Raw genomic sequence first — 20595 nt, forward strand, 5'->3', positions numbered from 1 at the left:
TTCAAAACATTCGCTATAAAATAGTTAACTGACTAAAAATACCGCACCCAAAACATCGATAGCTGCGACCAGTGCTGCCACTCTTTTCGCACTTGTTGCTTTATCGTCACACACACCCCCACACACGCAGCCATTACGTCAATATGGCAAACAATCTGTCAAACGCGCAATTACAACAACAAACGTTCGCCCGCATTGACAGTTGGTCAATAGGTCCATACAGGATTTGCAGGGCTCGGTGAAGAGGTGTGGATTTTGGGAAGAATTTATCTGGAAAGGATTGGAAGCAGGCGCTCCGGAATCCAGGGAAAATGCTGCCCCAAACGCCGCCCCACGGATTGAAGGTAATGTCGGGGGCGGAAGAGAACCGACACTACCTGCGCGCCTTCATCCAGACATATAGGGATCTGCCCGTCCTGTGGGACACTTCTCTACGGGATTACACCAATCGGGAGAAGCGTGCGGAGGCCTATCTTCGCCTGGTGCCCATTTACCATTATCTCAAGAGGGACGCCACCGTGGAGGATGTGAAAAAGAAAATCAACACCCTGCGCACGAACTACCGCAAGGAACTCAAAGTGGTGGAGAGTGCCATGAGGTCGGGCAATCTCCACAGTCCCCGCTGTTGGACCTTCCAGGAGTTGGACTTCTTGCGCAACTCGGAAAAGTTCTTGGCCGTCAATCCCGCCTTCAAGAACGAGCCCTCTTTTGCCTTCAGCGAGGGTAGCAATTGCACCAGTGCTTTTCTAGACGGCCAAGGAGCTCCACTGCATTATCCAGCTTCTCGGCCAGGTGGACAAACCCCCAATATCTCCGAAATGTTTCACAAATCCTTTGGGCCTCCGCCGCCAGCACCGCCGCCAGCCAGCCACGTGGATTATGTGACCAACAAGCGGGCCAGGCAAACGCCACCCTGTCCGGGAGGTGGAACTGGACCTGCAGGAGCCTCTGGTAGCTCCCACAATAACGACGAGCTACTCAACATTGCCTGCGAGTATCTGGCGGGCACTTATCCCGAGGAGGAGTCCATTGCCCGCACCTGGACGCACAAACTAAAAAGATTACCCCGCGAGCAGCGACTCCTCGCCGAGCGCTTTATCAACGAAATCCTGTTCGAGGCCGAGTCTAACAATTTGCATCGCGGTTCCGTGCAAATCAACAACAGCTTCGAGCCCTACGTACGCTACGAGGAGCCGCCCAACGGGCACGAGGAGCAGGACAAGTCCCAGAGCCCAAGCGTGCACACCTCAAGCGAATCCAAGCCCAATGTTGGGGGTGGAACAGGAAGCGGCGGCGGCGGCGGCAGCGGCGGAGGAACAGCTGGCAGCACCACGAACGCGGGCATCAGGGAGTTCTAAATTTAATTAGTTACTAAGTGTTATTAAGTTTTTATTGGCCGAGGGATATATGGCAAATGACATAGTGTTAGCATAACAATGAGAATCAACAATAAATAAACCTGTAAATAAGATGCGAGTGTTGGAGCGGATCAGTCCAGTCGCTGGTAGTCTACCAGATTGCGGGTGAACCAGACGTAGGGCGAGGCGCCTGCCAGAAAAAGACAGGCGCCGATCACAGGACGATGCAGGATCCAGGCCACTGCCGCAATGGTCAAGGCCATCGAGAAGGCGATAAGCAGGTTGCCCGTCACCGGGAACTGGGGATCAGGGGCCAAGGCCACCAACAGGGGTACCCGAATAACTGGAGGTGAAAGAAAGAGACAATTTAGCATAAGGAATCTAGAAATAAGACAAGAAATCTTCCTGTCTAAATCATTCACTCTAAAACTGAGTGCCTGTACTTGAAAATGTTTTACATTTGCTAACTAATTTCTTTTTTAATATTTTTTGGTGATATTTTAATAGTTATCGTTCACTACTTTCTTACTTATAGATTTTTTTTTTGTGATATCGTAACAAAGAACTATATTAATTTGACGGACTAAGTTATTTGGCAGATAGCTTATAATTTTAATGACTATCTAGATCATTTAATCTTAAAAATTCGCGGTTTCCTTTTTCTGCGGACTTAAGAACTTGAGTTTAATTTTTAGATTTGTGCTACTATTTTTAGTTATCCTACAGATGGTACATTGTTATACGTTTGTTACAAGCAAACCGCATTTCTTTGAAAGAGTAAAAAGGTATAATAATTTTGAGAAATAGTTAGTAAAACTAATTTTGAAAATAAAATGGCTCATCTCGGACATTTTTACCGATTTTCAGAAAAACTTTCCTAAAAGATTCTAAATTTTACCTAAAGGAAACTTGTGGCACCCCTCTATTGTAAAAATCTTTTGAAACTCACACAGCAGTCGCAGAATTTTTGAGTTGCAGGTGACTCCGAAGAAGATGAGCAGCCAACCGACGAAGCGCCACCACCAAGTATGCAGCACTTGGGCTCGTGCCTCCAGGCGGAAAACCTCCTGGACACTGAGTCCTCCGGGATAGACGAGCAGAACCGGTACGCCCCGTGAGGTGATGTAGGGCACCAGTTTGTTTCCTGACAATTTGCCAACCACGCTGAACTCCTCGCCCTCCATTCCAGCGAAGCTAAAGAGGAGCCGCAAGTCACCCACCTCCGGATTGAACACATCATTGGTGTGGTAATAGATGCCCAGATGCAGCTTCACACTACTGTCCTCCGGCCGAATGTCCGACGTGAGCTCCTGGTAGCTACCGAACTTGTCCTTCACCTCAGCACCCAGTTCATAGCGACCAATGTAGACGGCATCGGCCACCTGGACGTGGCTCTCGATGGGGAAATGGCTGGGATTCGTGTGCCCGTGGCGGTTGTAAAAGTTCCGCGAGTCCACGATCTTGTCCCGCCATTCCCGCGTGTAGTAGTAAGTCCGCGAGTCCGATTGCGTCGTTCCCACGCTCTCGCCAAAGTTGTGCTCACTGAAAAAGAGTTCGAAATTTAGTGGGGTTTTCTAAAACTACAATCCCAACGGTAGTGTTCCTTATAAATACAGATACCTAAGGCACAAAAATGTCATTCTTTTTTTGTCATTTGGAAAATGTTTTTAATGCAATTTGAAATTTACAGATATTTTGAAATGATTTGGGAAAAAAAACATGTTAAAAATTAACAACATTTCGTATCTATAAGTATTTGTCTCTCTTTTTTTTTAAATTATAAAATATGTTAATTAATAATTAACAAATTCTCCTAACAAGACCCAAAAGAAAGGATCATCCCAAGTTGAACTTAATCCCTTGAAACCAACTTACACAGTCTCCTCGACCCACTGGTACATTTGGACGCGGCGGCGCAATTTGACCGCCAATAGCTGGATGTTGTAGTCCGGTTCAGTGAGCGGTTCGCCCACGAGGATGGGTCCAGATAGGTGAATGATCCTTCCCTCGAGACCCACTTCCTGTTCCTCCTCCGTGAAGCGCACCGAGTAAATGTCGGCGTGCGCTTCATCCAGTGCCATCATGTTGTGCACGGCGCGTCCTTCGTTCCAGTATAGCACTGTGCTACCGGCCACGAAAAGGATCAGGCCGAAGAGGGCAATGGGCCAGTGGCTACGGAGCGTTTCGTTCAGAGTGACCATGGGTACGGGTTTTCAGGATGTTTTCCATCCATCTGTGGAGAGCAGGCAATGCAATACAAAAATTCCTGCCCAGCAAAACAGCTGATTGTGAACAGTGTGACCGTGCGGCGCCAGCATGGAAAAGCTACTCTTGCAAGTCATTACAATATGCATAATTTAGTATGTTTTTTTATAAATCATGTGAAACTTTTACAAAAACATGACGTGGTAACACTGAAAGTCGCGGGAAGGAACACAGCTTCGCCAAATCTGGGCTTTCATTATAATTTCTGTCACACAAAGAAACACAGCTTCAAAGAAATCTGAAATGGATCGAATTTCACATCAATACATCAGCTCTGTAAATAATATTAATAAGGGAATCATGGAAATTCGTCTGCAAATTAGTAAGCTCGAAACGGAATTGAGATTTGCAACCGATGAAACCAATAGAAGAAGGATTTCGGACCAGATCAAGCAGTTAAAGGAAATGGATGAAAATTTTCAAAAGAAAATAAAGCAACGTGGAGATCTATTTAAAGCGCAAATAGGTGGTCAATTATGGATGTGACCTTGAGGAGGCGTGCTGTGCTGAGCAAAACTCCAGCTGAACTTCAAGTACAGGACACAACAAAAAATCAACTATACCGCAATCATAATGTATAGATTTCTTTGAGTAATAAAATAAATTTTGGATTTTATCAAATTATTGTTTTGAAGGACAATGTAGGTGCTTTAAATTTATGGGCCCGTAAATGTCGTAGAATTATATTAAGCTATAGCCTTTAATTTAAAGTGATCCCAGACCAATTGCATTTAATAATATTGTTTTAGTAATAATGTTAAAACTTATTTGCACACAACAAAGAATTTCATCAATAGCCGATGATTCATATTGGCTAGGCCACGAAGACAGATCAACGACCCTGCTCAAAAACAATACATATTTGTACTTCCCCTTCAATTAATGAGCGTCAAACTAGCGTAGGGGAATATGTAGCTATTGTGGAACGAAGTAAATTGAAATGTGAAAGCTCATTTTATTTTTAAAACAATTTTGCTATTTAGGGATCGAATCAATTCAATTGTAGTGCAGAAATGTCTTCAAGTCTTATAAAAATGGATTTAAAAACACGACTCCTACCAAAGCATTATTTCCATGATTTTTATAGCCCAAAAGCAACTCATATTGGTAATTTGTTCTTTTGTTTACTTCTGCATTTAATTGTGATAAGCTGACTAATAGCAAGAAAATTGAAAATAACAACATCCCCCATTTTTCAAATTCCACCGTTCCACGGTTGCCGATCAGGCACCGACTAGAAGTTGGTATATTTTTAAGAACCAGACGGTATATTTTTGTAACTGTTCCGCGGCCACACTGCTACGCAGGCAGAAGCAACAACAACTTGAGACTGGGAGAAGAAAATGTATTAAAAACTTTAAAATCCGTGAAAAGCTCAAGAAAATTAAACCTAACTAGGAATTAGAAGTCACATTCAATACAAGCATGGCCTCCGCAACGGTAAGAAATGTATGTATGCCGCACTAACACATAACAAGCTGCTTTTTTGGTGTGCCACCCTGACAATACGACCCGAGGTTTTCTACGAAAATCTTCCCCTTTGAGACTGAAAGAGCTGAATTAATCCCGCTTACGTGTTATACAGGTGCCGCTGCTCGACGATGACACGATACCCTTCGGCGAGGAGGACGAGATGCGGGATCCCAGTCAAGCGGGCCAGAAATACACGTAGGCACAGCCACATAGAACCAATGGATCTCGTAGACTAGCACTTGTAACCCACCTATTATCCCACAGGCACCCGTATGTCACCTTCTTCCACTTGTTCTTCAGGGGCGCCGCCATCGTCATATATATGTTTTGCGGCTGGTTCAGCGACTCCTTCATCACCAGTTTCGTCTTCGTGGTGCTCTTTTTGTCCGCCGACTTCTGGACGGTGAAAAACATCTCGGGAAGACTGCTTGTGGGTCTGCGCTGGTGGAACTACGTCGATGACGATGGAGTATCACACTGGGTGTTTGAGTCAAAGAACGTGAGTCACGAGATAAACCCATTTGAAAGCCTTTGATGATGAAACGCAGTCTGAATCCTACCAGAGTCGGATCAACAAGCACGAGCAGCGTGTCTTCTGGCTGGGACTCATCCTCTGTCCCTTCTTCTGGGGCCTCTTCTTCCTAATGGCCCTGTTCGGTCTGAAGTTCAAGTGGCTGCTATTGGTTATGATTGCCATTGCGCTGAATGCAGCCAATTTGTATGGCTACGTCAAGTGCAATTATGGCGCTAGCAAGGATCTAAATTCCGCCGCCACGGACTTTGTGAAGACGCAGCTCTTTAAGAACGCCATGGACATCATGACCAAGCCCAGTGCCGCCCAGCCGCCAACCAATGTACGTCCCACGGGAGTCGTTTGAGCTGAGTGAACTCCCATTTACTAAGTCACATTGCCACCGTCTGCTGCAGCGTATTCCAAAGAGTATTTGACGCTTCTTATGGCCCAGACCACGGAACTTTCAACGGCATCGCTGTCTGTGTGTAACATATGTAAAACTTAATTTAGCCATATTGCAATCTATCATAATCATTTCGTACTTTTACTTGGATTAAAGGACCGCATGTGCGTGCGACATGCAACCAGTATGCATTGTGGTTTTGTTTAACAGCATGAACGAAATGATTTTGGAAATGGGTTAGTTGTGGCTTTCAGGACTTTCAAAGCAACCATTTTATATGAATTTTTATAAGAACCTTTGTTTTTTAAAACTTGTAATATTAATGGTTCTTAGCAATATTAAATATTTTTTTTGTATAACTTTAAAACTTTTTTAATATATTTGTATCCTCTCTAGAAATTTATTTGTTATGTTATGAAGCACATCAATTTGAGTGCTTTCTAACGTAGAAGCTAGGCCGAAAAAATATATAAGAATGCTACAATGGATTAAATATTTGCATATTAGTAAGTTAAAAATAAAAACATTTTAAATCTGATGGCTTACTTTCCAATAACATTTATTTTAATAAGTTATCAAGGATGTACATGTATGGAAACATGAAGAAATATGTAATCCCCCAGCATGACATTATATTGGATTAACTAAGAAGAAATAGTTAGACATTTTTTTTTCGATTTATGAAAAATCCAAACCATATAACATGAAAACCTTAATTTTTGAATGATGTGATCTGGTTTTTAAGCTAAGAATTCATAATAACGGTACATATCTGGCTTGGCGGTGTGACAGTGCTCTTTTTTACTGAGCTTTCGGGGTCAGTGCGCTACGGGCACACTGGCGCAAAGCACAAAACAGTCGGACGGAAACAGAAAAGAAAGAAATGCAATCTGTGCCGTAAGCGGGGGCGTTCAACAAAGATTATAATTTTCCGGAGAGCGTTCGATTGGTTGCCAAAGATCAGCAGAGCCGTAAGTCCATCCAATTGCCGTCTGAGCCGGTGACGTGCGCACTGGGGTGGGTTCAAAAAAGCCGAAAGGCGGGGGGAACCGCGGCAAAGAAGAGCGAAGGAGGAAAGCGGCGGCATCAACAGAAGCAATCAAGTGGCAACAGGAGATAGCCGGGGCAAAATGCAAAAAGTTAATTAGTCTGGGCCAAAGCAAATCGGACACCCCGCCGCGGGCGACGCCATGGAATTCGCCGACCTGATAAAGACCCCCAAGCTGGACGGAGTCCTCCTTCACGACCCATCAAATGTGGGGGCTTTGGGTGCAACAGTTGGCACGCTGTGCATCACCGGGCACCATCTGCTGCTCAGTGCTCGCCAGGAGACCAGCCAGGAGCTGTGGGTAAGTTTGCTTAGCTGCCCCACCCCCCTTCCTCCTAATCCGATGTGCTTCGGCTTCAATGGAGCGCTAATAATTGGATTGGAAGCTCATCCTCCTGTTTGCCCTTCCAGTTGCTGCACAAAAACATCGACAGTGTGGAGAAGAAACCGAGTCTGTCACAGAACATCGTGGTCGGCGGCCTCATCACCCTAAAATGCAAGGACCTGCGCATCATATCGCTGGAGATCAAGTGCGGCAAGGAGTTCTTCAATGTGGCCGCTTCGCTGGAGGCACTCAGTGGCATCCAGAACACCGAGCTGCTGTATCCCTTCTTCTACCGGCCCATGTACACCATCCTAGAGGACGGCTATACGATGTTTAGGTGAGTGCACACATTCCCCATCACTGACAAATTGGCTACAATTCAATTATCCTCCCCCTAAATGGCAGGCCCGAGCTGGAGTTCGCCAAGCTCATCAGCGGGGTGGGCATGGGCGGTGCGTCCTCGCCAAATGTGGCCAACGTAACAATTTGCATGCCATCAACTTCGACATCGACGCTTGCTGTGGGCTCTGGCCTTTCCCATCCCCTGCAAAATGGTTTTGCGATAGACGCTTTGGCGAGTGGCGGTGGTGGTGGTGTTGGTGTGCTCCAAGGACCTCAGGCCGCCTGCGAGTGGCGCATCAGCAATGTCAACAGAGACTTCAGCGTCTGTGCTACATATGGCGCCACGCTAATTGTACCTAAAGCAATTACGGATGAGCAGATAGTGCTCTCCGCCGCGTTCCGAGACGGCGGACGCTTTCCGGTGCTGAGCTACAAGCATGAAAATGGCGTAAGTCACTGCAACCACAGCCGCCAATTCGATTAGATTAATGCAATGAATCACATTAACAGGCCACATTGATGCGCAGCTCACAGCCGCTGTCAATTCAGGGCATCAAACGCTGCCGGGCCGACGAGGCCATCCTCAATTTGGTGCTGGGGCGCAGCCGAAAGGGCTTCATTGTGGACACGTGGGGCAAGGGAAAGTCTAACACGGAGACGGACCTGCACTACTCGCAGTGGAAAAAGGTCAACCGCTCCATTGGCAACGTCAGCTCGCCCGCCTCCATTCTGGATAGTTTCGCACGGCTAATCGAGGCCTGTAACGATTTGGGCTGCAGCACGGACAAGTGGCTATCGCGGCTGGAGGCCAGCGGCTGGCTTAGCCTCGTGCTTAACTCTCTGAACGCCTCTTGTGTGGTGGCACAGTGCTTGGATCAGGAGGGAAGTCCAGTGCTGGTTCACGGCGCCAAAGGCTTAGACTCCACGCTAATTGTCACCTCGCTGGTACAAATCATTCTTAATCCCGACTGCCGAACAGTAAGGGGGTGAGCTTTCATTTTAGGATTGTCCTGATTCTGATTGGTGATCTGAAATAATGTATTTCCTTCACAGCCTGCAGGCTTTGATAGAGCGCGAATGGATACAGGCGGGCCATCCGTTCGCCTCGCGTCATCGATACTCTTGCTATACACCAAATCAGACTCGCAACAAGGGCTCGGGCGCCACCTTTGTGCTTTTCCTGGACTGCATCTATCAGCTGTACACGCAGTTTCCCTGCAGCTTCGAGTTTAGCACGCATCTGCTGATCCTACTGTTTGAGCACAGCCACTTTTCGCAGTACGGTACGTTTCTGTGCGACTCGGAGCGGGAGCGAAACGAACTGAACGTGCACACCAGGACGACGAGCCTTTGGTCTTACCTAAACCGACCAGATGTCCTCCAGACACTGCTGAATCCGCTGTACGAGCCCAATGCCAGTGTGATATGGCCATCGGTGGCGCCAATCAGCTTGGAGCTATGGAGCGGTATGTCATAATATTTGGATCTATGAAAGCGTCGTTAATAAACTCTTATTGTAGATCTTTATTTGCGCTGGGTGATCGATCAGCGCAGCTGTGCCACTGTCATGACCCAAATACAGGAACTTGTGACCCGCGAAAAGGAACTCAGAACTCAGGTAAGTTCATCCAAATCAAGAAAATTGTTTGGCTAACGCGTGCTGTCCTTAGGTCCTCAAACTGCGCAAACAAGCCTTGGAACTCGGCCAGGAAGTGTCCACACTCATGAACAAAGCAGACGATGCATAATCGGCTACCTCAGAAGTTCTCTATCGTTTTAATCTCCTGCATGATATACATTTATTTTTGATACGTTCTGTTGCAAGATTTCGACAATTATTTAAGCATATAGCAACACTAAAATTAAGTCACTAAAAGTTCCATTTACAAGAAATTGTGCTGAAGATAACAGAAAATAAACAAGGTAAATTGAATTATTAGATACACCATAGGATCAGCTTTTGGATCAACTGGAACACTCAATTTTAGACATTTGTCCATTTTTAACAACTATACTTCTACTGTAGAAGTTCTGCGACGTAACCATAAAATAAAAAGTGAACTTATTGATGTAACTTAAAACTCTCTAATTGCAAAGCGCTCTCTACTCTCAGACTCAGATTTAGATTCGAAAATTGAAACTGCACATGGCAACTATCAAATATTTGAGTCAATTTTTGACGCATTTACTTTTATGGAATTTTTAGCGCATAAGTCTCCAAAATTACCTATTTATAGTACTTACTTTTGTCAGTTGTTTAGTGGTCTCCAAGCCGCACACATTAAATTTAGTATTACAATATAAATTCAAAAATTTGCCTTTTTCGAAAAATTTGTATGTACATTTGATTAAATCGCATAAATCTAAAGCTTAAAAAGCGTTTATATTAACAATAATGCTGTGCATGCGTTGGTAAATCCACAAACAAATATTGTAAATTATACACATATAAATGTTTGTAGCTGTTATCTACTATGTGTTTATTTCGAATTGTGATCGTATTCGAAATAACAGAATTTTGTATGTAATTTATATCCGTATTTACATTTCTATTGTGCGTATTTTGTGTAATTATCGCTTAAGTGCAATAAATACGTGTTAGTTTGCAAAAAACCAGCTGTGTTTTGATTCAGATTTGTCGGTTTCACTGCTATTCACAGGACCACCTGTTGATAGAAGTCTCTTAAATATAATTTTCGTTTTACTGAAACTCATGTTTGCTGTTTTGTATAAAGAAAATTTGTTTATTTTTGCTAGACTCATTTAAGACAACATTTATTTCCTGTTGTTTTGGTTTACTGTTTATTTCGCTGTAAAAACGTATATAAAACTCACTTTAATAAAGTACAATTAATCCCCAATTTTTCGATTGTACGTTATCCTTGACAACAATAACAAAATAAGTGAAAGCAAATGTGTGTTTTCGACTAAAGAATGCAAAATGAACAGAGGAGAGCTGAGGAGAACAAAGGGAAGCGAAGCGTCCAATCGATTGAATCCGTGAACCTGTCTTAGCAGGCCTCGTCCTCCAAGAAGAAGAACTGGCCTGAGCGTTTCTGTTCCGTGTCCTTAACCGAGTTGTTCTTGTTGATGCGGGGCCTGAAGTTATTGGGATCGCGACGGAAGGTGATGCCGAGCAGTTCGAGGAATCGGTTCATGCCATTCAGCAGCGATTGAGGCGAAAATGCCGTCGTCTTCACCGAAGGCTGACCCTCAATAACAATGACACGGTCAGCGAGGTAGGTGGCCATGATGAAATCGTGCTCCACCACAAAACCAGTTTTCTTGGCATGCAAAATGTAGCTAAAAATTGCAAACAATCAATAGTTCAAATGATAACATGGAGGGTAGATAAAACATAAAACATACCGCTTAATAACCTTGGCGGCAACCAGACGCTGCTCGGAGTCCAAGTAGGCAGACGGTTCGTCGATGAGGTAGACATCCGCTGGCTTGCCTAGACACAGAACCAATGCCACTCGCTGCAACTCACCACCGGAGAGGTTCTGCACCTCCTGGTCCATGATCTCCTCGATCTTCATGGGCTTCATCACATCGGCAATGAACTGCGGATGCACGTAGGCGTCGCGAATCTTATCGTGCAGCAAATGACGCACATGGTTCTGGAATTTCGGGGAAATCTTCTGCGGCTTGTACGAGATATTCAGCATGGGCAGTTCCACCTCGCCGTCGGGCTGCAAATTGCCGGCCAGCATGCGGATGAACGTGGTCTTGCCCGTACCGTTCTCACCCAGCAGCACCAGGATCTCGGAGTCACTAAAGTGGCCCTTTTCCACGGTCAGCTCAAATTTGCCCAGAGTCTTAACCATGGAGGGATACACGTAATGGTTCATACGCTTGATCTCCTCTTCCGTTGCCGACTCGGAGACCTTGAACGTCAGCGACTCAGTGCGGAAACGCATGTTTTCGGTGGGCACAAAGCCATCGAGGAAAATATTGATGCCTTCGCGCACGGAGAAAGGCATAGTGACCACGCCATAGCAACCGGGAACTCCATAAAGGCAGCAAATAAAATCGGACAAGTAATCCAGCACAGACAGATCGTGCTCCACAACGATAATGAACCTAAGAAATAAAATTTGTCCTTAATAAGAAGAATCACTTGCAGTTGTTCCACTTACTTTGTCGGATGCAGGAGCGAGCGAATGGTTAAGGCAGCGTTAAGACGCTGCTTCACATCCAAATACGAGGACGGCTCGTCAAACATGAAGATGTCAGCATTTTGTATGCATACCATGGCGATGGCGAAGCGCTGCAGTTCTCCGCCAGAGAGCTGGGCGATCTCACGATCACGGATATGCGAGAGGTCCAGCATGTCGCAGATCTTGGTCTGCAGCTCTCGCTCGTCCTTCTTGTCCAGAAGATCTCCAACAGCGCCGCGCACTGCCTTGGGGATTTGATCCACATACTGAGGCTTCACCAGGGCCTTAAGGTTGTCCTCGAGGATCTTGGTGAAGTAATTCTGCAGCTCGGAGCCGCGGAAGTAACTAAGGATCTCCGTCCAGTCGGGCGGATTGGCGTATTTCCCCAGATTGGGTTTCTGCTTGCCCGCGAGAATCTTCAAGGCCGTCGACTTGCCAATACCGTTCTGACCCACCAGGCCGAGCACTTCACCGGGACGCGGAATGGGCAGGCGATGCAACTTGAAGGAGTTCTTGCTGTATCGATGCGTTGTGTGCTTCTCCAGGTTGCTGGGCAAGTTGATGATTGTGATGGCCTCAAAGGGGCATTTCTGTGGGGAAGAAAATTCGGGTTATTCGAGAGAATATTAAGCTGCAGATAGCTAGCTGACCCACCTTGACACAGATGCCGCAACCGATGCACAGCTCCTCGGACAGCGAGGCTATCTTGGAGGTGGGCGTCACCTCGATGCAGAGCTTGCCCATGCGCACCACCGGGCAGGTCTTCTTGCACTCCTGGCGACATCGCTTGGGCTTGCACTTGTCATCGCTGACGATGGCAATGCGCGTCTGCTTGTCCACCTCCTCGTTCTCCTTTCTGCGCGACATGCTGTGGGTGTGAAGGGGGGAAAATGGATCAGATCAGTCGTCTATATGGTAATCAGTCCACTGCCAACGTTGCAAATCACCGTCCACGGCCGTCAAAACAAATCTGGTGCACCGCTTTGTGGACGGAGGGCGGGGGTGCGGCGACTGCGTTCGTCTGTGAGCGAAAGTATAACCTCAAAACGTGGCCAAAACAACTGCTTTCTACGGAGAATTTTCTTTTTCTGGCACGCGGCAGGCCTTGTTCTTCACTTTCACGTTGGCAGCGTGTTGAAATGTTTTAATTTTACCTGCGAACTAGGCCGAAATTGTTGTAAAACAGACAGAACGCACGCTCTTGCGTGTCAGCCAACAAGTTTCAAAAGGGGGGAGTTTTGAAGAGTTTTCCAACACTACTCGGGATAGAGATGAGTCGGCTTTACTATCGATAACAGCCAGAAGAGTTTGAAGAAATTAGTTGTTTCGGGCTTCTTTTCATATATATTTTTGAGAAAGAATTTCTACACATTCATAGATATAAAAAAATGGCACTGTTTACTTGGGACATTTTCGAGATAATGTTACAAGTACAAAGGAAAATGTTGGTGAAAAAATATAAATCAACTAACTAGTTGAAAACTAGTCTTAAATTTTAGAATATACAAAATAATAAGTTGAGCTTTCAACTATTCTCAGTGTATGTACATATTTAAGCCATTTTTCTCAAGACCAATTTTAAGTAGTCAATTGTAAAAGGAGAGTTTGCAACAAAATTACTCTTAAATATTAATTTTTCTAATTAAAAATAAACTTTTCCTGTTCCAATATATATCGTACAAGAACACGCGACTATCGATAGCTCGCAGTGTTTTTGACAATCCCAATTGGTTTGACATCCCTAATTTTTACACGTCGTTGATTTGTGTCGACTGCTTAGAAAATGGTCGTCCAAGAGGATAATCCGAATACTGGGGACGTTGTGGAGAAGACGGAGAGTGCTCCGGCGGCGCCAGAGCCAGCCAAGATCTTCACAGTGGAGAGTAAGTGGCCAGCGAGGCCCCACCCGGTCGCCAGGTGGACCAGACGCCCCGCTCCCTTTAACCTAAAAGTCTGTATGCTAATGCTCTGAACTTTCACTCTCGCTGCAGTTCTTCACATGATTAAGGATGCCCAGCAGCAGCACGGCCTGCGCCACGGCGATTTCCAGCGTTACCGGGGCTACTGCACCCGCCGCATCCGCCGATTGAGGAAGGCACTGAAGTACCCGCAGGGGGACAAACGGCACTTTAAGCGACGCGACGTGACCATTGGCCAGTTGACCGGTAAGAAGGCGGACGAACGCTTCATCCACATCCCACTGATCAGCGCCGAGCGGGCCTGGGCATATGCCATGCAGCTCAAGCAGGAGTCCAATACGGAGCCGCGAAAGCGCTTCCACCTGGTCAACAAGCTGCGCAGGGCCTGCTTTTACGCTCTGCAGCTGCAGGAGTTGTGCAATGTAAGCTGTATATCAACAAAAAAAAGGGTATTTTGTATCAAGTTTAATTCATGTATTTTATTTAGACGGAGGCTTTCGATGCCCGGACCAAGTTGGAGTGCGAGGCCTATGTGGCCTGGATGCACGGAACCCTGCACTTTGAGCTGCAGCTGTGGAAGTCCGCTGGTGAGCATCTAAAGCGCGCCCAGGTGGTGTACGAAAATCTGGCCAAGGCACTGCCCGATGACGAACAGGAGCTGTATCGGGCCAAAGTCAACGAGTTCACGCCCAATCTACGCTACTGCGCCTACAACATCAGCGGTGGTGCCAGCGGCGGCAAGATCGACGAGATCCTGGAGCTTCGCGCCCAGGGAGTGCTTGAGAATCTGGATGTCCTTGTGAGCCAGACGAAGACGGAGAGCAGCGAGGGCCTGCAGACGATCGACTGGCGCGGCCGCAAGGTCACTGTCCGTCCGGAGAAGGTCCGTCTGTTCCTGCTCAGTGCCCAAGAGCTGGACAAGTCGCTGGCCAAGGCCACCAAGCAGGACGCCAAGATAGAGTTGATTGAGCGCATTTTGATGGACTGCAAGGACGCCATCCAGGCAGTAAGGGACGAGATCAAACAGGATCCCAAGCTTCGTTCACTAACCACCGGACAGACCGTATCCGGCGTCCAATATCTTCTGGCCTATTTGAGTTACATCCGTCACAGCCGCACGCTGCAGCGTAATCTATGCCTAGTGGAGCAGGTAAGCCAAAAATAAATATCAATTTACTCTACTTACTCATAATATTTGTTCTTGCCAGGCCAAGCTCAACTTCGACGATCCGAACCAGCAAGGTCAGCAGAATGTGGGCGACGGCAAGCGAGTGCGATCCCAAGATCTGGCCCGCCTCTACGAGATCATCCTGCAGAACGTTACGGAAATGCAGCAGATCACCGGCTTGGAGGATGATGCCAAGTATCAGAGCGAGGTGGAGAACCTGGCCATTACCTTCAAGGCCTTCCGCTGCTATTACATAGCGCTCACACTGATCGATATGAAGAAGTGGAAGGAGGCAGTGGCGCTGTACGAACGCGCCTCCAAGTACGCCACCGAGGCGCTGAAGGGCAAAGCCAGTCCGGAGTTCCAGCTGCAGGAAGAACTCAAGAAGGTTGTGTCCGCCATCGAGGGATGCAAGTTCTCAGCCCATGCATACAGTGTGCTGGAGGACGATAACAGCGAGGAGGCTGGAACCACCACCAAGTCCCAAAAGACGACGAAACCTCTGTACGAACGACTGTCGCTCTACAAGGAGGACCAGTCGCTGCACACCAAGACCCCCAACGTGTTCAAGCTAACCCCCGACATGGAGCCCATACCCTGCAAGCCGCTCTTCTTCGACTTGGCCATGAACTATGTTGAGCTGCCTTCGCTCGAGGACAAACTGGAGTCGCCTGGCAAGAAGGGACCCTCGATCACCGGCTTCGTCAAGGGATTCCTTGGATGGGGCGGCGGCGGCAACAAGTGAGATTGAAACTAACCACCACGAAACACTCTTCTGGAATTCCACGCATCCATGTTACACTTATAAAGCCTTCAGATCCAAGTCCATGCTGTTGTTCTTTATAAGTTCTTTGTTTTTTTGGCTTTTACCCCCCGCCAGATTTGTTTTTTCTACAGAACTTTTGTAAGTTACAAAAATGAACAATTATTCGGTAATAAAGGAACCTTCAAGAGAGAGAGCTATAGTTCCTCAAGGGCAAATCTATCATCTATTTATTGCGAACGTTAGAGTTTATAAGTTAATTCTATCTCTACATGACTACATGAATACTCTTACAAGTTTTGCTTTTCCATTTGGAGATAGCCGAGCTCGTAGAACTCCATCACCAGCTCCCGGATGCGCAGATGGTACTCGGAAGTGAGTGTTTGGGTGCACTTGATCTCCTTGCCCGTGAGATTCTGCTCACTCATCACGTCCAGATTGGGCAGGTTGTTCGGATCAAAGGTGACAGCCGGCAGGATCCACATGCCGATGGCCAGGCCGTAGTGCACTTGACGCACATAATCCGCACTGAGGCGTTGCAGCGAAAATGCTTCGCATAGCTCATCTAATCGCTCAGCAGCGGGCGTGTCCTCCAGCTGGTGCCTTAGTTCCTGACCCAGTGCCTCGGAGTAGGCGGCCAGCAGGGTGTCCGTGTGCACATCCCTCAGCGGCCTTCTCGTGCTGGTGTAAATAAAGTGAAGGATATCAAAAACGGGCGAGGAACGGCGCATGGCCTGCAGGTCGAAGAAGATCACCTCCTCCGGATCGGGGCGGAACATAATGTTGTTCACCCACAGGTCGCCATGGCAGATCACACTATGCGGAGCCTCTGCCGTGGCATTAATCTCCTGCTTTAGTTTTCCAAACAAATTGCAACGTAGTTCCTCGAGCAACCGAATGGGTTCTGTCAGACTTTCGTCTGCATTGGCGCCATCTAGACTCTCCATGGCCTGCTGCACAGAGGTGTCCAGTATGGTGGCATAGAATTCTGCCGCCTCATCGCAGTACACAATCTCCTGCAGCTGCTGGGCCTGGGAGGCAAAACAAGAGGACTCCAGTTCCTGGGCGGCCAGAGAAGCTGCATGCAGTTGAGCCAGTTTCTGAGAGGAAGAAGAGATTTTGGTTATTGATGTGATCGGGAACATATGGAACCTTTTCCACATACCTTCATAACCAGGAGGCAGTCACGCAGTTCCAAGCCCGCCAGACGATCCCTCATGCGATAACCCAATGCCTTGAGGTCCTGCAGCACGATGATCGGCTCTCCGCCGTCCGCATCCCTGCGATCCTGGGTCTCCGCGATGTAGCACACCGGAAACAGTTGCTGGCGGCTGTGGGAGGCCAACAGAGGCGCCAAATGTCGGTAGGCGTTGATCTCGTTGCTGAAGGCCTCCTCGCACCGGTAGAGTTGCCGGCGCGACAGACTCGCAATTTGCCGCTTGATAATGACTGTAACTACACAGAAAAAAAATCAAAAAGTGCAGGTCTTAATTATCTTTTATATGATTTTAATCGGTACATAATGAAGGATCGAAAGATGCTGCATGTCGAAATTGTCTACCTTTAAATCATCATATTTTTTATCACAACATATAGATCTTTTGGACAATAAAATTTTATACAATTTGGTAAAGCCATATTTAGTAATCGAAAATGTATTAAATCATCATCATCAAATCCCATACATTTTTCTTTCTGTGTAAATGATGGGCGGAGGCAGAGAAAACTAACTGTGAGAGCGGCATAGTGGAACAGCTGACTTTTGTTTACGTCGCGGTCTGAGATTTATATTTATGAATGAATTGGCGGTGGCCTTGCGTGCGTGAGAGCGGTTCTCTCTCTCTCTTTTGTTTGTGAGTGTGCGTGCTGACCTTTAGAAAATCTATATTACGTATACGCCTAGGTGTATGGGTGCAATGCATTTAGAATGCGTGCAACAAGGTCAACCCACTCGACGTCGCCGCCTATTGGTGCAGACAAAAGTTCCAGCTCCACCAATACCCTAATTTTTGTATTAAAATAAAAGTAAAGTAAGTAAAGCAAAGTAATTGAATAATAATTTTCATTTTTTAAATAAATAATCTTATTTTTTTAATTTTACACATACAATTTAAAGAACATTTTGACGGGATTGACAAAGTATCCGCGTTATCTAGCATTTAAAAACTACAGAACCGATCAATCCGCCTCCAAAAAATAACACTTTTCATTTTGTTAATTAACATTTAGTTGAAACCTCGGAAATCGAATTGTTCATTTACATACAACTTTTCTTTAGAGTTTTTTTTTTCAATTTAATTTTATTTAGTAAAATAATATAGATATATATATATAAAATAAAATAATTAAACTGAAAATTATAAATATTGTTATTTTGTGAGCTATCAATCCTTTTAAAAACTACTCTGATCAATAATATAATATAATAATATATAACTTAGAACTGCAAACTAAACAAGACGTAAATACGTTCGACTTTTGAGAATTTCAATTATAGGGTATTGAAGAGAAAATCAATGAGATGGGTTTAATGGCGCCTGGGATTTGGGCTGCACGAACAATGCTTACCAATTTCACTGGTCGCCAGTTCCTGGTCCTTCTCAGCAGGCGCCTGACTGATGGTTACCCGCTTCACTACGGACATGTAGTTGTCGCCGCTGCTGCTGCCCGCGGTGCACGCGATGTGGGCAATGCTAAAGGACACCAGCTTGCTCTGGCTGAACAGCTGGCGCAGGTGCTCGGCATTCTCCTCGTACTGACGGAATTCTGAACCACCGGTCGAATTCACGGCCATGGTCATCACGCCATGCGAAGGTCCTGCTGTTGGGGCCGCTGCCAAAGCCATTGTCTCCACTTCACTTGGCTGCCCGATGGGGAATGGTTCTAGACGGAGGGCTGCTGCCAAATCGTTTGATAGTCGTCAGTTTCTGCAGCTGTGGCATTTTCATTCAACCACTGACACAAATCCGAATCGAGTCCAGGTCAGTTTTTTTTCCAAAATTATTATACAATTTCCGCTGGTTAAGAACTGGTTAAAAGCAAACCTTTGCGAAAAGTGTGCCGAAAGCGACAAACAAACCGCCCGCCAAACTGCCAAACGACGACTGGCAGACCAAGTGCAACGAAAACTCACTAGAGAGTACAAATGGTAGTGAGAATCGAATAGAGAACCCACGGAGAATCGACTCTCTCTCTCAGTTCTCTCGCACTGCGCTCAGTTCTAAATTTGAAATTGCATTTTGAAAGCCGGTAGGAGGTGGCAAGCTTAACTCTCTGGTTCAGGGTCACCGTCACCTCACAGCACTTTCACTCGACGGGTGCGTATACTTAATGCGACGCTCCGCCAAAGCGGATGTTGCTCATACGCCGCGTCGGCCGATAGTCGTTTGCATTGGCCAACCAATTCGTGCACTTGAAATTGCATTGCCTGTCCTTGGCGGGCACTGCGTGTGGGTCGAGGCAATGCGCATAAAAATCAAAGTAAAACACATTATAAAAGGGGTTCAAATTTGTAGGAAAAATATACAGTGTCATTTGTATAACATAATCCACCAGATGCTGCTTTTCAAATCCCTCTTATTATTGGTTTTCATGCAAATCGAACTATTTTTTTAATTTTTAAAGTTGTTGTGGCAATTAGTATTCATCTGTAAAATCAAAGGAAAAGCTGTTTAAATTGGTTTGCCTTAAATATAAAAGAAATTAGTATTATATAGCAATAGCACACAAATAGTTTCAATAGATTTGAAAATTTAAGAAAATTGTTTATCATAATTCACCATAAACATTTTCTTCTTGAAGCATCCGACCTACAGTGACTGAGTTCCTCTGAATTTTCGGTCACGTAGCCGCAGACAAAGCCTAATAAAGTTCAAAGACCAAGCTCATTAACGTCGGCCGCAGCCAACAATGCAGGGGCCAGGCAATTTGTTTATTTAATATGCATCTACAAAGCTGCTAAATGGTCATTAATTAAATATCAAATCTGCCACGGCCAATAAATAAGAGACCACTCCCAGAGACAACGAGAAGTCGAAGTCGAAATCGAAATCGAAGCCCGAACAATGTAAATACCAATCGCGCAGGCCAAGATACGCACCTGAGATTCGGAAAGTTCAAGGCTGCCATCCGGCGGTTGATTATGCCAATTGCCCAGTGCGGGCAACTCCGGGCTAATGCTTCCGCCTTATTCGATCGGTTGAATAACCCCAGATATACCCCAGCATTCGTACACCCCGACACCTGTGGCAAATTAGGGTCAAACATGTGCAGCCAACGAGCTCGGCTCAAATTTCAGACTCTACTGGCTCAGCATTAAATTCAGGGTCAATCGGCACTTTCAAAATCGCGCACAGAGCTTGGATTGAGTCGGACATGGATTCTAAGCAAACTTGTCAATCATTGTAATCGCTTTACTACTTATACACTGCACAAAATCGAGCACTACGAAATATGGTAAATAATAATTTGGCAGTTTTATGATTGTATCATCTGTGGTTATAGTTTTGATTTATGATATTAGACAAAATTACAAAAACCACACATTATTTTGTTTTTTTCTTCACCAATATATTCGGAATTTAAACATTTTCACATGTTAATAATGCAATTGAATTTCCATATCTTAAATCCAACATATAAAGGTTTAAAATAGAAAGAAATGAATCAAGACTTGGTTTACTTCAATTGCACTTATTGATAAAAAGAAATACAATTTTTATATAATTTCAACGTATTATTATAAAATCGATTTTTCCAAGTACATTTGGTGCACATATCTTTGCGCCTTTTCCCATGCGTAACGTTGCCGGCAGGCAATCCGACCTTTTTTGGGGGGCACTTTTATGGAGCATG

The 20595-nt window shown here is 45.7% G+C and overlaps 7 protein-coding genes across 11 annotated transcripts; 4 read left to right on the forward strand and 3 right to left on the reverse strand.

The window, feature by feature from the left end:
• Window positions 1-87: 87 nt before the first annotated feature.
• LOC108142767 lies at window positions 88-1469 on the forward strand. Its single transcript, XM_017266804.2, has one exon. The coding sequence runs from the start codon at window positions 312-314 to the stop codon at window positions 1356-1358; it is 1047 nt and encodes a 348-aa protein (XP_017122293.1). The 5' UTR covers window positions 88-311; the 3' UTR covers window positions 1359-1469.
• LOC108142766 (transmembrane protein 43 homolog) lies at window positions 1365-3669 on the reverse strand. Its single transcript, XM_017266803.2, has 3 exons — window positions 3234-3669; window positions 2308-2900; window positions 1365-1701 (listed from the first exon to the last, which is right to left on the reverse strand). Exons 1-3 carry the CDS (start codon window positions 3557-3559, stop codon window positions 1490-1492), a joined length of 1131 nt encoding a protein of 376 aa, XP_017122292.1. The 5' UTR covers window positions 3560-3669; the 3' UTR covers window positions 1365-1489.
• Window positions 3670-4916: 1247 nt separating this feature from the next.
• LOC108142202 (uncharacterized Golgi apparatus membrane protein-like protein CG5021) lies at window positions 4917-6200 on the forward strand. 4 transcript variants are annotated; one of them, XM_017265889.2, is made up of 4 exons: window positions 4917-5072; window positions 5209-5291; window positions 5361-5595; window positions 5645-6200. In XM_017265889.2, exons 1-4 carry the CDS (start codon window positions 5049-5051, stop codon window positions 5972-5974), a joined length of 672 nt encoding a protein of 223 aa, XP_017121378.1. In that variant the 5' UTR covers window positions 4917-5048; the 3' UTR covers window positions 5975-6200. The 4 variants fall into 4 exon arrangements, with proteins under 4 accessions (XP_017121378.1, XP_017121380.1, XP_017121379.1 ...); XM_017265891.2 differs by having other exon boundaries at window positions 5660-6200; XM_017265890.2 differs by having other exon boundaries at window positions 4917-5063.
• Window positions 6201-6845: 645 nt separating this feature from the next.
• Window positions 6846-10341, forward strand: LOC108142775 (myotubularin-related protein 9). Its single transcript, XM_017266817.2, has 7 exons — window positions 6846-7362; window positions 7473-7723; window positions 7792-8176; window positions 8239-8714; window positions 8782-9194; window positions 9249-9346; window positions 9399-10341. The coding sequence occupies exons 1-7, from the start codon at window positions 7204-7206 to the stop codon at window positions 9474-9476; spliced, it is 1860 nt and encodes a 619-aa protein (XP_017122306.1). The 5' UTR covers window positions 6846-7203; the 3' UTR covers window positions 9477-10341.
• A 108-nt stretch (window positions 10342-10449) lies between these two features.
• On the reverse strand, window positions 10450-13154 carry LOC108142794 (protein Pixie). The gene is made up of 5 exons (XM_017266844.2): window positions 13046-13154; window positions 12546-12759; window positions 11871-12481; window positions 11098-11814; window positions 10450-11031 (listed from the first exon to the last, which is right to left on the reverse strand). Exons 2-5 carry the CDS (start codon window positions 12756-12758, stop codon window positions 10740-10742), a joined length of 1833 nt encoding a protein of 610 aa, XP_017122333.1. The 5' UTR covers window position 12759; window positions 13046-13154; the 3' UTR covers window positions 10450-10739.
• A 463-nt stretch (window positions 13155-13617) lies between these two features.
• Window positions 13618-15959, forward strand: LOC108142785 (signal recognition particle subunit SRP68). Its single transcript, XM_017266831.2, has 4 exons — window positions 13618-13774; window positions 13883-14232; window positions 14298-14960; window positions 15019-15959. The coding sequence occupies exons 1-4, from the start codon at window positions 13675-13677 to the stop codon at window positions 15721-15723; spliced, it is 1818 nt and encodes a 605-aa protein (XP_017122320.1). The 5' UTR covers window positions 13618-13674; the 3' UTR covers window positions 15724-15959.
• Window positions 15945-18829, reverse strand: LOC108142786. Of its 2 annotated transcripts, XM_041708190.1 has the most exons (4): window positions 18310-18829; window positions 16907-17196; window positions 16497-16841; window positions 16213-16422 (listed from the first exon to the last, which is right to left on the reverse strand). In XM_041708190.1, exons 1-4 carry the CDS (start codon window positions 18584-18586, stop codon window positions 16315-16317), a joined length of 1020 nt encoding a protein of 339 aa, XP_041564124.1. In that variant the 5' UTR covers window positions 18587-18829; the 3' UTR covers window positions 16213-16314. The 2 variants fall into 2 exon arrangements, with proteins under 2 accessions (XP_017122321.1, XP_041564124.1); XM_017266832.2 differs by having other exon boundaries at window positions 15945-16841.
• Between the last annotated feature and the right edge of the window lie 1766 nt (window positions 18830-20595).

This window comes from Drosophila elegans, unplaced genomic scaffold (genome assembly GCF_018152505.1).
Source record: "Drosophila elegans isolate 14027-0461.03 unplaced genomic scaffold, ASM1815250v1 contig_208, whole genome shotgun sequence".
Lineage (NCBI taxonomy): Eukaryota > Metazoa > Arthropoda > Insecta > Diptera > Drosophilidae > Drosophila > Drosophila elegans.